The sequence below is a fragment of the Anticarsia gemmatalis genome, chromosome 3 (genome assembly GCF_050436995.1).
Source record: "Anticarsia gemmatalis isolate Benzon Research Colony breed Stoneville strain chromosome 3, ilAntGemm2 primary, whole genome shotgun sequence".
In the NCBI taxonomy this organism is placed as follows: Eukaryota; Metazoa; Arthropoda; class Insecta; order Lepidoptera; family Erebidae; genus Anticarsia; species Anticarsia gemmatalis.
In genome coordinates, this window is record NC_134747.1 from 8,417,438 (window position 1) to 8,434,720 (window position 17,283).

Genomic DNA, 17,283 nt, shown 5'->3' on the forward strand with positions numbered 1-17,283 from the left:
AACCAGAATAATATCGGGTTTCTATCCACAGCCTCGCGAATCAAGGCGAATCACATGCTAATTTTCAGCGGTAATTACCGAGGCTCGTTATAAATAGTTAAGAAGCTTAGATGTTGACAGGCGGCGAGAACGCCACTAAAAATGATAAATACACTTGTAAATGTCGCTTCCATTGTATAATTAACGAGAGCAAAGTAAGTAAAAAGCGTTTATCAAGCAGTTGCGACCACTCGGTAGTTTAATTAAATTTTTAATTTATTGTGAAGGAGGTCGCGTGTGGCGCCCGGCGCGCCGCTCGCAATTTGCTCCCCATCTTTATCTAATGTAAGTACACACTATCTACTTAACTGTGAACTATGTCTTTCGAGTAAAACTAAATATTTTCTAAACTATTGCTATTACTCTGCTTCGAGTGTACAACGGAATTAGATAAATTACAAGGTAAGACGGTTAATCAACTGCTTACGAAACAAAATATATTGTGGTTTTAACTTGTGCTCAGATATCCCAACCTCGGGTGTTCTCATCGGTAGGCAACATAGATAATATGTGTGTAAGGATTATGTTAGATGCCGGGTGACGATACTTGTGGGTGTAACATGATACGGCAGGCGGTGAAATCAACAAGGCAAACTTTGTGCTAATATCATTGCATGTTTCTACGATCCTTGTGTGTATAACGCTCGCGCGCTTTCTAGTTTAATTTGTTGCATAAATCCTCTGATAGCTGGCATTAGATGGCGCAAATGGCACTCACAGCCACGCATCTTTGTGTAAATATTTTATTACACAACTAGCTTTTCCCCGCGGCATTTTCGTTGTCGCTTATCCCCTACACATGTGGGAGCGCGATTTGTTCTTCATATTTTATAGATCGTAAGCTGCCGTCTTTTAGACGCCTCAATGGCACCAAACACATTCTATGTAATACCGAAGACTTGTTTACTACTCCATATTCAAACAAATTCTAAGTAAAATATACGTATGAGTACCACCTACCTATAAATATAAAACTTCAATAAACAAAACTTTATTTTCACAATATTTTTGTCTCAAAATGTAATAGGTACCTCCTGTTATCGACATTTTACTAGAACATTACGTTAGTAAAGTTACGTGACCTCCAAGTAATTAACCTTTTGGTAATTTAGGTACCTAGCTGCCAAATTAAAGTACGTTGCTACACTTATATTAATTTCGTTGGGCGCAAAAAGTACCGCCATAATTATAATAGCTTCTGAGAAAGGGCCTCAAGGTGTATCAAATTGCCAAAGATGAAATACAAATTGTACCTACCTGTTCAAATCAAAATTAATTTTAATAATTTAACTTCCTCAATAACTGGCCCGGAAATATTTAACGGCTATTAATTGAGTGGGCTGAGCCAGCTCTATTTCACTTTATATCAATTAAGTCGGTATAGCGCTCTATATTGATTCAAATAACTATTACACTATTTCGTCTAAATTAAACTTCACAATTAATTAAGTACTTACTTTAAACTTATACTTACGATATGATAGCAGCTAGATTAGGTAGGTAATAAATGCAAAAAATAGGCTATAAAAACATTTTTAAAATATATAATCACAATAACAGTCCTCGCTAAGCTCGTGAGGCTCTTATTGAGCATTAAAAACAATACCAAATATGAGAACGAACGATTCATTGTGTATTCTATATAGAGTTGCCAAGAGACGAACGAAAAAACAGATCAAACAAAATATTTTGTAGCCAACTGTGATTGTTGCTCACCTAACAACTAGATATATGGAGATACATATACCTACGCTACGCTGTTATCGTACTAACATTGTAAAGGAAAAACTTTTTATTTGTTATGGATTCGTGCGAAAACGACTTTGATATGAAATTTCGGTATCCAACCATTTTTATTCAGAACGATGTTCAAATTGACACACATGGCATAGGTTTTGTAACAAAACCAATCACGTAGCAATATATATATATATTCGCTTAGCCTTTGTTCCAAACTATGTTGGAGTCGGCTTCCAGTCTCACCGGATGCAGCTGGATACCAGTGTTTTACATGGAGCGACTGCCTATCTGACCTCCACAACCCAGTTACTTAGGTACTAACACGATACCCTTCGGTAAGACTGGCTGTCAAGACTTTCAAGCTTCTGACTACTGTTAACGACTGTCAAAGATCTTCGAAAATGACAGCCGGGACCCACAATTTAACGTGCCTTCCGAAACACGGAAGAACTCGATATGTATAAGATGGTCACCCATCCACGGAACAACCTCGGTAAGCGTAGCTTAACCTCAGAGATCGATCCGTGCGGCTGTTGTAAACTAAGCCACGAGCTCCTAGCAATATTCTATAAAAAAGAATAAAAATTGTGGGTAAACTATTTAGGTATATAAGTGTCCACGTTTACTTTTATTATCTCGAAATGAAGTAAAATTAAGAAGGTAATGAATTCTTAATTAATGTAGAAATAATGGTGTTAGATGCACAAGTGCCTAATCACGGTTAACCAAGTCATGATACATTTCGAGCAAGTCTTAGTGGGGTTGCCGACTATGTAGGTGTTCTGTCCAGCAGTTAATCGTACAATATAAATATCTCTTAAATCTGACAGGGGCAAAGCCCGAACGACCGGAAACCTACACATCTATTATTCTTTTAAACTTCTTACGCTACGTGCTCTATAACTTAACAGAACTTTTGATTTAAGCATAAAGTTTATTATGTGTTCCACTAAACTAGACAAAATCCGATGAAGCGCGAACACCCATTCCGAAAATATTTTGTATTTTCATTTACACTAATAATTCGCTTACAAATCTATATACATAGGTACGTTAGTAAGTATTTAGTTAAAAATGATAAATAAATTGTAGAGATACTTTCTAGAGACTACCTAACCGTTACCAAAATGTTTTTTACTTACAGGAAACTACATTATCCCTGATAAAAATAGGTCGAAAGAAAATAGCCTAAAGTAAAAAATAAAATAGTGTTCGTACCGTAGTAGTAATCTTCATACTACAGGATGTTGTTATCTGTAAAAATACTCGTAGAAATAACAGAAAATCAACGCGAGCGAATTCACCGACAGAAGGTAGTTTATTCATGACTTTGTATTTATATTAGTAGGTACATACAGTATGTACCTTACATGTAGATATTAAACTACAAGGCCTGGATTGTGGTTGAGTATGGACATGTTTTGGACATCGGGCAAGGCTTTATGTATCTGTTCAAAGGATACAATCAACAGCCAGCTACAGGCTACATCGTTAACATGCCTGTTCTCTGTCAGACATTATATTGAGTACGTACATACGCGAACATAAAGATTGACTTGCAATAGTACCTTGATTAATTGTTTTTTGTATTGTCATGTAATTGTAATTGTGGGTATTCCGTCTCGATCATGGGCAAGGGTAATCTCGACAGAATCATACACTAGAAGTAACTTCCTTAAAATGGGTATACATATATTGTTAGCTAATGACTTACCCCCGGTTTCTGAGGTACATTTAGCGGTAGTTTATCTATCCAATAGCGTCAAAACTCATACAAAAAACGCTATTGAATAGATAAACTACCGCTAAATGTACTCAGAAACTGGGGGTCAATAATTTGCGAAAATCTATAAGTTCTCTAAAACATTGGATTCGCAGCGGATTGATGATTGCAGTTAGCGAAATAAGTATACTGGCAACTTTCTAACAGGTCCTTTCTACGAAGAACCCTCTTTATCACCGTGTATGACACCCACGGGAACGGAGGGGCTGCTTTTGTTCTTAAAAAGCCGGACGTTATTGACCACTACATACATTACTTAACAACGGCTATAGGCTACGGCTATAGCGTTTAACAGTATTTTGTAAGACCGCAGAACAAACACATTAATTTTATATAAATTATCATATTCACCAATAATGTATACTGTACGTTAATAATAATCAAATGGAAATTGGCAATTATTGTGGTTCTGCTACGATCATACATTTTCATTTTATTGTTACCTACCTACCCATTTTCATAAACGCCACCTACTTACTAGATTGATATAAAATATTACTGCCAATGTTTACCCCGTAAACCAAACAGTTGAAAGTCTATCTGTGAATTAATAATTACTCATTACTGTAATGAAATGCGACAATATTTAACGTTTTAATCATTCAGCTTAGTAAATTTTAATGCGTTTATTAAATTCTCTCAACCGAATTATTCACGTTCACTTTTATATGACATATTTTCGTATTCTTCTTTCATATGTTATAATATATACACGTCCACATGTCAAAGGTAGGTAGGTATATGTAACTTTAAATACATAGCAATAATGTTATTGTATTTTATAGACAAGTACCGAAGTATCTATTTAGTTTAGGTATACCTATAATGAATAGTGTTCAATTACGTTCAGATACTGAATATTTGCGAAATGAGGTCGATCTTAACTTTTAAACTCTCGCGTTGCATGTTTAATGTACTTATAATAGAATACGGGAATAGGTAGACAGAGCGACGAGTAAAATACTATGGTTATAAACTGTATGATGTTATCAGTACTAATTATCTCCCACTCTCGGTATACATAAAGTTAAACTTAATATGTAGGTATGTGGTAGGCGCGACATAGTAAACACGGAGTCTAGACAAAGCGACACTACCTAAATTTCCACTCTGAAATTGTAAATAAACATCCGAACCACAAATATTTCTCTAGTTACGACTCCAATAAACTAGCATGTGTACCTAGGTACCTAATCAATGCGATGTAAGAGCTCACAGTAGCGTACTTATGCTGGCTAGAAAATATATTTCTAAAGCGAGTTGTTAGTTCAAACCAGACTCGTTATATTTTGTTGATAAATATCTACTTCAACGTAATCTCTCTTTTTATAAAGCTCTGTAATACCACTAAGCACTTCTGGGTGGGTACTTATGTTTTTAGTTATTTGATATCGTGTGGGAATGCTACTAGCAGATCTGTAGAAAGAACTGTCTTATGCTCTTCTGAGTATATTTAGCGGTAATTTATCTATTCAATAGTGTTATTTTTTATAAGAGTTTATACGCTATTGAATAAACTACCGCTTAATGTATGGTACCTCAGAAACCGGGGGTTAGTTATATTTCATCTGTTGGCGTATTTAGAGGCCGAAATAAAATTATTAAACAACCATGACAATAGTTTCATTTATACTACTAAAATAACAGTTTTGTATACGTTCTTACATAAATATAATTAACTGCCTACTTAATTTTAGAATCCATCATTATCATGATTAAAAAACATTTAAGGGATGATCTAAGAACCTGAAACTATCTATCCTATCTATCTAAATCGATCTAGATTGAACGATGGATGTACCGCATAACGGTATACCTATCGACTTAAAGTCTAAAGTAAACTTCAAAGGGCGATTTTCTTTCCTACCTCTATAGCCTGTTTGTAGACTACCGAGTATCGTTACTTAACTATCGTTACGAACGAATTTCTAATCAGCACCCCTAGCCTATTCCATAGAAATGTGACCGTTTTCAATTTTGCTTGGTGTCACATACTTAATTAAATAAATAATTAATTTGCTAACAAGTGTCTCAAAATCAGCTCATATTTCTTTTCATATCCCATAGATACATACATAGGTGAAAAATAAGGATTATAACAAGGTTTCGTTTGCAAATAATACAAAGGTAAAATTTCTAATGGAAGTCTAGGGCGTCAATAGTTAAAACGCCGAAATACAAATAGTACCTACCCAATGAAGAGAAGGTATTTGCGAGTTTATAAAGCGCCATCTATTACTGAACTCATGAATCAAGATTCAAGGAGGATAGCGAAAAATACCGCTACAGCGTTCCTCCAACTAGAATACAGACCTACATAGGCACCCACGAAATGTAGCGGCTGTTTAGTCTTACCTCTAAATAATTACTACCAAACGCAATCTGATAGGTTACCAAATAGCTCATTCGATATACCTATCTGTAGGCATGGTAAATGGAACTATGGTATTAATTTATAGCTTAGAATATCTCGAGTGGCACTAAATGCTATTAATTTCGCTATATCATAATCTAATAAGGAACATTCGCCGTATAATCTTGAATAGTAGTCCCAGGCACTATCTTGTACTTAGTTAGGTAGGTACCTACCTATTGTCAACAGGATCAAGAAAGCTTTTCCGATAATTATCTTAACGTATTGTACTGTAATATGTACCAGTATTTCAATAGATAGGTAGGTATTTTTTGTAATAAAAAACCTACATTGTAAAGAAAATCTTGTCCAGTCATAAATGTATAATTTGTGTGTGGATGTGCATTACATAGCTGGATTATTAAATATCTGAGAAAAATCCATGAATTCAATAAGAAATTTTGCTTGATTGGCGATAGATTTCACTTTGAGATTTTCATTTGAATCACATCACACATGTCTATTTCACCAATATTTACATGAGCGTACCTGTATATTGATAAATCAATGAGCATCTTGTTTTAGGGTAAATGGTATTTTATTGAAGTTTGGCAATCACATAAAATTATTAAACTATGGCAAGAGGTTTTCCAACCTGTAGTATATAAAGCATCATTCACACATTTAACCAACAGTGATTAGCGAGTCATGTTTACTAAAGCTGTGAAACCATTACCCAGTATAAATATATCGTAGGTATGTCAGTCCCTAAATCCATTGGATCAGATATTGGACTATGATTGATAGTCAAGTGAATCACGCATGTAATAACTAATTAATTGCGATTAATGAGATAGATGCCCTGGTTTGCTAAGCGCATGCATGTCGATAGGTTGAATCGAATTGACCCGCTGATTATAAAGGTAGGATAGGAATGGTGAATGGTGGAATGATGAATGTTCATAAAAAATAGTTAAATCATTTTGTTTTTTGCTATGTATGACTTCAGTATTTAAAATATGCTTCTATGGTGGTGACTAAAAATAAAGAAATATTCATCGAAATCTCTACACTCAATAAAACACAAAATAGTAGATTTTGGTTGTTTATTTCTCAGGAAGCAAATGATTCACAGCATTGGTGGGATACAGAGGTCTGACAATACTGGGCCGAAACATTCATTTTCCTGAAACATTTTTTCTAGCAATAGGTACAACAGCTTAGAATATTTATATAAGTACCCCAATATAAAAATGTGGGAAAACAACGTTACTGTAAGGATAGTATATTTATTTAGTAAAGCGAGTTTTTTTTTCATATTTTTTTTTACAAACTACACACCTTACTAAATCACAATTTCTAATTATGTCAAAAATTATTTATCACATTTATAACATTCTGTACAAAGTAAAAAAATATTCTCATACTCCACTAGTACAAAGTAAAGCTGCATAGACATTTCCGACCTTTATTATCATTATTGTTGCCTATGTAGAAACAGAACTTTAGTTATACTCACTTCAATTTCAATGAAATGTAAACGCAATTGAGCAGGCAGACTGTAAGATACTTCACTTCAATATCACACTCAATTGAACATTCTAAATGATATGCAGTGTGTAATGCTATCATCGTATTTGTATCAATGGTACCACACTGGGGCTAGGCTACAGGCATACTTAAAGTTACAAATATTAAGTTACTCATTCTATGTTTACTCTATACTTCAACTTGTTTTAAATATCATAATAAAATTGTTAAGATATAAATAACACAAAAGTTACGTTATGTGGACTTACAACCTTCATAAGGAGTGACATATCATGTATCTTACAAAATAATAGTCCCTTACGGTTCTGTTTACAGCTACATTATTAAATAAACATCACTAAACATATAAACTTCTTGTAACAATGGCCGCGCTGAAGACACTGCGTTATCGTGTGATTGTAAAACAATACATTTGTATACGATCATTTGAAACACCAATGAATATCATGTTTAGGCTGGTTCTATCGGCCACAGCGACAACACCCAGCACCCACCCATGCGCGTGACTCATCTGACTCAATAAAAAAAACATTTCTTTTTTATAATTATGCAAAAACAATTATACAACCCTTCTAATTTGAACTTTTCTTTAAAAACTGGGAGTTCAAAAATGCAAATTGTGATTTGTGACAGTGATCATAGAGAAACATTCAAATATACTCTATAGGGACACTCAAATTATTACAACGTAATTAACAAATATAGTCAATCTCTAAATATGAACTAATTTATATAAACTGAACTATTTACAAAATATGAACACATCAGATGCGACGTGCCAGCTCTCTTACATATCTGTTACTATTTACAATGACTATTATTATAAACATTAATTAAGAGCATTGCATTTTCGTGAGCTTGATCAAAATAATCCCTTGTTCAAGTCATATGTATAAAATGTTTTCGCGTTACTAGGTACATTCACATCAACATGTGGCCAGTCACTACATACTAACACATAGCTTCTTCTCAACCATTGAACAAACAGTCCTCAAATTTACTCTGAAATTGGCCAATGCTTGATACACTGTGAACATTGTATTACATGTACATATTTTCAGCCCAATAATTAGCTAGTATTAGAGATCAGTCTTGGGACAAAGGAAACAAATTCGGTACTTTTGCATAAAATTCGACTTTGAACTGTTATATTAAATAGTTTTGAAGTTACCATTTATATTTACATAATATTTTGATGTCAAACATTTTGTCACAGATTTATATATCGCACACAAAGTTGTAAGAAAACTTTGTTATAAGAGAAAGTTTTAGGGAATTCCAAAGTATCTCAAGTTGTGATTTTATGAGATGTTAGCAGCAAAGTTATCAAATATAACAGAAAATAGATTTGATGTACTCTAATACCATAGTACACACATAAGCTTCTGATTTTATTATTAACAATTAAACACAAACAACTAGAGTATCTCTACTATTATGTTATTATCATAAATCGGAAATAGGTAAGCTACTCTACTTTTTCAAGTCATAAGAGGAAATGTACAACAATAATGAAACATTTATAAGTAACTGCACACCAAACTAAATGTATCCACAAAGCATATTGTATTAGTTACTCAATGTATTTAATTTAAAACACAAAATAACAATTTGTACAAAACTATTAACTGATAATTATTAGTGGACTGAAGCTATTTTCATCACTTTAAAATATTTATATATATTAAAATTTGTTAACTTGTTGAAACATTTCACACGACCTGCGGATTCTAAACTAGTCAAAGCCAGCATTATAGTAACCAGACAACTGATAATACTTTAAAACATATTATATTATGTAGATAAAGTTATTATATGCAGACCCAGGACAGATATGAGGCTCATGACACAAATATTTGTCCTAAGTGGAACTTGAACCCACGACACGCGGGACAATGATGATAGTGGCGAGGTGTCCACTTTAACCATTGCACCACCCATGCAAATACTTTTCATTCAAAATTAATCAAAAGGAAAAACATCTGTACGATACAGTAAATCACCTAGTTCCGATCTATGTTTATTATACTATCATTATAAAACCATGTTACTTAATGAAATTCCTTAACTAATAAATCGTATCTGATTCCTTCAACAAATCAATTTCAATTTGTACTAACAATACATGTACTGAACTGTCATGCACATTATTATATGAACAGTTTAAAAGGATTCTTATTTATAATAACATTGTTTCTGACTATAATAATATTTTCCAGTAACTTTATGTTGTGATGATGACATTTACCTAATAGAAGCCAAACACTTCTTAATTTTATGATGTAGTGTGGGTAATGGGAATGAATTCGAGAAAACTTTAGAATTATTGACTTACTCATTGAAATACTTTATAACCTAAATATATGTTAACTTCATAAGCACTAAAATCAAAACAAGTAAATTATACACCAATATATGGCACTCATAATAAAAGTAACATATTTAATTAAGTTTATTTTTATTAAAACTGGAAGTATTAATTTTGTACCAATTTCTTGTTTAAAATAGCCTTAATTTAAATTCTGTTTAGCTGCCAATAAAGTAGATATGCTGCTGTATCAGTGGAATTCCCTACAAAATCCATACAACTGCATGCTTATGTTCACTAATAATAATTGCACTTTCAATTATTAGTTCTATTTATTATTTTTCAGGCTTTTCAAAATATGCCGACAAAAATGTATATAAATATATAGTATTTTAATAAATGTTATCTCTGAAGAATAAATGGCCATAATACAATACTGAACTGTTTTGAAAGTTAACTTGACTGGATGTTGTTAAGTAAATATTATTAACAAAGCTCCAACAGAACTCTTGCATGCTGATAATTATTTTTGTACACACTTAGGCCCGTCAGTGCCACAGTTAGGTGAGCTCTGGCAATCTTGGCGCAAGAGTTGTAGTAATTATTGGTCGTCACAGCACTATGTTAAAACATTAAACTCTGTGCATTTTTTATATCAGTTATAGTATACTGGAAAATGTACAATACTAACGACATCAAATTATTAACATTAAAGCAAAATATTCTATTGAAATAAATACAAATCCTTCAAAAATCAATTTCAACATTATATTTTTAAATACTAAATGTTAGTTGGAATGTCATTGAATGCTATTAAATAAATTGAAAGTGCAATTACCCTTAAACATTTAAGTCATCTTTCTAATAATTTAGTCTGATAAGCGCAAGTAATTAACGTCATAGATCTACTTAATATTTCGTTCTACAGTGAAATAAATCCATCGGGACTCACGTTCCAAGGGTTCACACACCGGGACCGACGACACGCGGACGGGCCGGTCGAGCCGGTCGGGTCGATATTTACAACATTGACCTCACACTTTGGTACTTATCTGGACAGATCACACAGGGACGTCGCGAACAGTTCCACTACTTGTCGGTGGGTTCGGGGGGCGCACCGCCGAAGTCCAACTGGTAGCCGCCCGCACGGGTCATCTCCTCCATGCTTGGCTCCTTGCACTCGTGGCCCGCGTGCCCCGCCGCGCCGCAATTCCAACAAGACAGCTTAGGCGGAGCGTACAACACCGACACGAAGCCCGCATACGGCGCCGGCGCTGCGTACGGCGGCGGCTCGCCGTTAGCGAAAGGCGGAGGTGGCTGGCGGTAGGCGGGCGGCGGCGTCGGATACGTGAAAGGACGCGGGTATTGCAGGAACGGCACCGGAGGCGGCGCGGACGGTGTTGCGCGGCGCTGCGGCGGCGCCGGCGTATCGGGCGGCGACGACGCCGCGCTTGACCCGCTATCCGATGACGAGCGCGTCACCGCGTGGTACGCGCCCGGCAGTCGCCGCACGCCGTTCAGCTTCTCTAGTGACCGGTACTGCTGTTGGTGCACGGCGCTGATCTCGCGTAACCGCTCGTCGCCAATGTTATGGCGGATCTGAAAGAATAATGTCGCAAATGTAGAAACAACACTTGCAAACGACTAAAATGTATAAAACAGTTACATATAATGAAAGATTCTATTGATGAAAACATTTTAGGCCTTTAGTGTATAACTTGTTTAAACGAGATCAAAGATGGTACGATTGAACAACTTACGTCGGCGACTGATAGGCTTTCGAAGTTGGCGGCAAGTTGGTGGGGCAAGGGAGGCTGTTCGGGCGGGCCGACCACAGCTGGCGGCGGCGACCGTTCGCGCGACACTCGGCGGCGAGCACGGGGCGACGCCGCACGGCTGTCACCCGGTGACGACACTAACGGTGATGTAGGGGCAGCACTTGCCGCTGTGTAGTTTATCACCTGCAAGCAGTCTATTGTTGACAAACCATACCATTCCACTTCACGACAAAACACCAGTAACTACTCATATAATGTGTTTATGCAACAATAATGTCAACATACCTCCTTGTGTATAAAATATATTTCATTTATATATAAGTAAAAATAAACCATAACACGTCATGAACAAAATACAAGAAAATTAAATAAAACTTGTCCTAAAATGCATACTAGGTCTATTTACCTAAAATATAAGTAAATATTTTATCTATTCAGTGAAAGAACTATAGCAATAACAATAAATATCAAATTACAGAAAAAATTGTCTTGAGTTTTTGACTACCCTCAATGTATACAAATATTGTAATTACCTCTAGTGGTTGATTGATAGGTGACACAATGATATTAGCAGGCCATGCATTATGTCCTAAGTATTCTCCCATGTTATACTGTGGCAGGGGTAGGCCAGGTGGGGGATGTGGCACTTCTCCCAATATAGGAACCACTCCTGCAGGACCGGTCAACACTGGTGGGGAACTGAGTTCAGGCACTGACTCTGTACTTGGTGGCTGAAATATTAACAAAATATATTATATGAAATTGTAAATGTAACATGTTTTACACATTTAAAAGATAACAATAAATCCAAAAGATAACAAGTATGTTGGTACTTATTAAATACATTAGAAGAATTTAAGATTTCAAACTGATCACCTATCATACAAATCGACGGTCCCTACGTACAATAACCTAATTGGAAAACGCAAATTTTACAGGAGAGCGGTTTGAAGTTTCAAACACTTGTATCTCAAGTTCTATCAATCGCAGAGCTATGAAATTTTGCACGAAGTCTTTATTTGTTGTCTTTTATGAGAAAATAAAATAAAAACGTTAAAATATATTCATTTTATTTCAACTTACCTGACGATATTTTGATGGCTTTACCTTTATCTTTTACATTTTTCATTTTCTTTTTTGCGCGAGCGCAACAAGCCCGCATGTGGGAGTTACGGGGGAGGCGCGCGGGGGTGTTATTGACTTGCCAATGTAAAAATTAAATGTCTTAACTCTCACTAGTGACATTTTACATTGGAAGTGTTGTAGTTCTGGGGTTTGTCGAGTGTTCATTTAGGGTAGAATTAAAGCATTTTTACTAATTTTTCTTTGATCAATCGAAAGTATATGACAACCGGAAGGTCACGGAAACAAAAAAGGCAAATCCCGTAAGTACCACTTGAGGGAATGTACGTAGGGACCGTCGAAATATTTGTTGACAAACTAAATTTTTATTTTCACTATAAACAAAAATAAAGCATAACTACATCAAACACTGACAGAATTAGGGCTCAATCCAATTTTCTCAATATAACAGTTTTATTAAACCACAGACTGTGATGGTAAAATTATTTAAATTAACCTAATTTTAATTACTTAGGTCTCAAAACTTTCAATTTTTACTTATTTTGTCAGGCACTGAACAGGTATCTTCAATTACCAAGAAACTAGTTGAGCTTATTAAAGATTATAATACATTTTTAAGCAGTCATCAATATTCCATTTGAAATGACAACCTTGAATATCTGATTTATATTAAAGTTTGCATCAATAAACCTATCCTAGCCTAAATATATGAGGAAATTGTTAGATCTGCTTATTGATTGCATTTTCAGATTGCTTCATATTATTACATTGTTATTCTAATATTTTGTTATTATTTCTATAATTTATAATATGTAGTGATGAAGGTATGACAAGTACAACATGACTGACCTGCACTGCAGCTGTTTTGACAAACATCATGCCCGGGGGTGGCCCCAGACTGGACATACTGGGTGGTGGGACTGCCATATTGGCTGTGATGTTAGACTGAGTATGGCATGCACTCACAGGCACTACTGGCACTACGTTTATATGCTCTTGTGGCTCTGGAAACTGTATCCTTTGATCTTCCAATTTTAATTTCTCTAAAATTTCACCAAAATGTGATTTTTGATCAAAAGTAAATGCTGGGTGGTGTAACGCCATTGTGTACAATAACAAAATTTCTTCCAATAGATCACCATACAAGCCTTTCAACAATCCACTTTGCTCCAAACTGACCATGGCGTTATACAATGTGGTAGCACACGCGAAATTACACGAGCGAAGCAGTGATACATATAAAGCCATTTTCCGCCGCGTTCTGGGGTCTGTATTAGCTCCTCCGATATCCGCAGCTAGGTCTGTGGGATTGTTGGCTCTCAGTTCGGCACCACGCAACTCCTGAAAGTCCCGCTTGCCCAGCTCCTCTAGGTAGGTGCCAATGAAACGCAATTCAAATGGCAAACACATATTTAATAACGTACACATTGCGTCTATGCGTTTATAGCTTTCCAATTCTTTAAACCATGATACCACGTCCTCTTTGCAAACCATTTCCAGAACACATTGAAATTTTATGTAAAGAATCAACCGGTCCCCTGCAGCCGAAGCGCGTCCGTTGCTTATATTTTTTGGCACACGCAATTCTCGCAATAATCTGATGTTTGAAGTCTAATAATATTCGATTGTAACATTAGTAATTTTATGCTTTTTATCCGTATTTTACAAGTACAGTATATTGGTTAAGCAACTACAGGCAATGCTAGTAGTTTTGTCTCGTCTATAGTCTATGCAGTAGGAAAGACATAGACAAAAGCATGCTTATAGACAAAGGTGCTACGTACGGAACAGTAAAATATTGTAAACAAAGATGCATCTTAGTACATTGTAATAAAGTTGAATATCAACTGCATTTTATTTATTATGACAGTTACCTTTCCCGTTTATGGAAGTTGTTTCTTGAATTATTGTAATAAATTGTACCTATGTGAAGAAAATAGCATCTTTTCCTGGATGCAGTAAAACCGCTGCTTATAATTTGCTGCTTATTTATAAGAGAAATAGAAAATGATATACCTCAAATATTACGTATCCATATTTTATTAAATTGCTAATTGGAGTTTAGATTATATTTCGATCATGGAGCAATTTAGTACCTACCTATATTCCTGTATTTACAATTAAATTTATCATTTTTACGTATGAAATAAATTAAGTAGGCATAATATTAAATTATATGCTGCGTTCACATCGGTCTGACAGAGATTAGATAGGTATGTACCTACATTATCTTTCATGCCCAGCAAAAAATATTCTGATAATTTAAGTATTTAAGTTGCACTTAAAAATATTTTTCTTTTTTATTTTTTATTGCTGAACTTCAGAACGTACTATACCTATATATTAATATTAATTTTATCTCAAAATTTGCACAGATTTAATCATTGATACCTCTATTCTCTATGATTATAATGCTTTATTAATCTGTGGTCTTCTGTAATGTGTCAGGAATTTGGTTCAGGTTTTACTTTTGTAGACCGATAGCATCAAATTAATAAGCGTAGTAGAACGAAAAAGAAAGATATATGCTCTTTGGCAACTGTAAAATGAGATGACAGTATATGTATGCTTCTGATTATTATTTATGTCGGATTGCAACGCTTATAGTTACTCGGCATTTTTTGACAAAGGTACGAAAAATATCACAATCGCTGAATAATTTTACAGACTGTCTGTATCGGAATAAATAAGTATAATTCTTTTGGACTTACTTGTAGATTAGTCAATGAAAATGGCCCCAGTGGAAGATGTTGAGATGAAAAATGTGGAAAGCCCTGCGGCTGCCAGTGATGCAGAAACACCAGAGGTGAAGAAAGATGCTGATGTGCTTACTGTTCAAGATCTAAGAGAACATGTCAAACAAATTGATAAAGCAGTAGCGTCGAAGGAACCAAGGTTTGCTATGCGAGTCCTCAGGTCTCTTCCCAGTACTCGAAGGAAACTGAATGGCAACGTTCTACGGGCTATAATAAACCAACTTTATCCGGCGGGGTCGGAGAAAGAAGCTCTACTTGCATTTGTTGAAGCTCGGTTACCTGATGCTGTGGAGATTGAACCCCCACGTTCTAGAAGTGCTCCTAAGGTACCTGTTCCAGAAGTGGATGTATATGTGCATCTTTTAGTGCTTCTGCGTTGTCTGGACTTGAATAAATTAGCTGATGCGTCTATATGTACGGAACATCTGATGACAAAAGTGCTGGCACAGAATAGAAGAACTCTTGATCTGATTGCAGCAAAGTGCTACTTTTACCATTCAAGAGTTTATGAGTTGACTAACAAGTTAGACAATATCAGGGGGCTACTCCATGCCCGTCTCCGTACTTCTACTCTGCGTAACGACTTTGAAGGTCAAGCAGTACTGATCAACTGTCTTCTGCGTAACTATTTACATTACTCTTTGTATGATCAGGCTGATAAACTGGTCAGCAAGTCTGCTTTTCCTGAAAATGCAAGTAACAATGAGTGGGCAAGATTTATGTACTACCTTGGAAGAATAAAAGCTGCCCGTCTTGAGTACAGTGATGCTCATAAACATTTAGTGCAAGCCTTGAGGAAGGCGCCCCAGTCTGCTGCGGTTGGTTTTCGTCAAACTGTACAAAAACTTGCTATTGTTGTGGAGCTGTTGTTAGGAGATATTCCTGAAAGAGCCATATTTAGACAGGCACCACTCAGAAAGGCGCTGGCTCCTTATTTCCAACTTACCCAAGCTGTGAGACTGGGAAATCTACAAAGGTTTGGAGAAGTTCTAGAGAACTTTGGTCCCCAATTTCGTCAGGATCACACTTTTACATTGATTCTACGTCTGAGACAGAATGTCATTAAAACAGCAATCCGTTCAATTGGACTGTCTTATTCTCGTATATCGCCCAAGGATATTGCAAGAAAATTGGGCTTGGACTCTGCTGAAGATGCAGAATTTATTGTTGCTAAAGCTATCAGAGATGGTGTTATTGAGGCTACACTTGATCCTGAAAAGGGATATATGAGCAATAAGGAGAGTTCAGATATTTATTGCACAAGGGAGCCTCAATTAGCCTTCCACCAGCGTATATCGTTCTGTCTGGATTTGCACAACCAGAGTGTTAAAGCCATGAGATACCCACCCAAGTCATATGGAAAAGAACTGGAAAGTGCTGAAGAGCGTCGTGAGAGAGAACAGCAGGACTTAGAGCTGGCCAAGGAAATGGCTGAGGAAGATGATGATGGCTTCCCTTAAATTACTTGCTACTAACATGTTACTTGAAATTTCGTAATATTCATGTATTAGATATATGTTTGTGCATTCATATTCAATTAAAAAATAATATAATAGAAAAATATTTGACTTTTATTTTAACAGTAATCTAAATTTAATCAATCAATAAAATTGATTATTTCAAGTTAAAATCAAAATAATTAAGATTGACAAAAATAATGTTGAGAATAAAAACATAGATGATAAATATGCACACAACTACACTTGTTCATTCTTTACTTGTGTACAGGTGCCCAAGATACAGGCCTAGCCTAGTTTGGGACCTGTTGTTAATATCATGTAACTTTGTACTTTTTCTGGAAATAAACTTTTTATCTTTCTCTATTATTGTCTTGCAAGAAGGCAAGAGTAACAAATGACGTCGCATAATATATGTGTCTTATGAGTGGGGAT

At 35.5% G+C, this 17,283-nt stretch overlaps 2 protein-coding genes across 2 annotated transcripts; one reads left to right on the forward strand and one right to left on the reverse strand.

Moving 5' to 3' along the window:
- Positions 1-7,007: 7,007 nt before the first annotated feature.
- On the reverse strand, positions 7,008-14,342 carry LOC142987457 (uncharacterized). Its single transcript, XM_076136240.1, has 4 exons — positions 13,485-14,342; positions 12,086-12,283; positions 11,535-11,735; positions 7,008-11,373 (listed from the first exon to the last, which is right to left on the reverse strand). The coding sequence occupies exons 1-4, from the start codon at positions 14,127-14,129 to the stop codon at positions 10,864-10,866; spliced, it is 1,554 nt and encodes a 517-aa protein (XP_075992355.1). The 5' UTR covers positions 14,130-14,342; the 3' UTR covers positions 7,008-10,863.
- Positions 14,343-15,125: 783 nt separating this feature from the next.
- Rpn3 (regulatory particle non-ATPase 3) lies at positions 15,126-16,952 on the forward strand. Its single transcript, XM_076136241.1, has 2 exons — positions 15,126-15,265; positions 15,353-16,952. The coding sequence occupies exon 2, from the start codon at positions 15,361-15,363 to the stop codon at positions 16,849-16,851; it is 1,491 nt and encodes a 496-aa protein (XP_075992356.1). The 5' UTR covers positions 15,126-15,265; positions 15,353-15,360; the 3' UTR covers positions 16,852-16,952.
- Positions 16,953-17,283: the final 331 nt, after the last annotated feature.

Bases quoted from the DNA above. Each gene is read 5' to 3' on its own strand.
- LOC142987457 (XM_076136240.1), bottom strand. From the start codon at position 14,129: ATGGTTTGCAAAGAGGACGTGGTATCATGGTTTAAAGAATTGGAAAGC. The intron at 11,736-12,085 runs GTAATTACAATA...GACTGCTTGCAG, and splicing joins CTATCAATCAACCACTAGAG to GTGATAAACTACACAGCGGC. The intron at 11,374-11,534 runs GTAAGTTGTTCA...TTATTCTTTCAG, and splicing joins AAAGCCTATCAGTCGCCGAC to ATCCGCCATAACATTGGCGA.
- Rpn3 (XM_076136241.1), top strand. From the start codon at position 15,361: ATGAAAATGGCCCCAGTGGAAGATGTTGAGATGAAAAATGTGGAAAGC.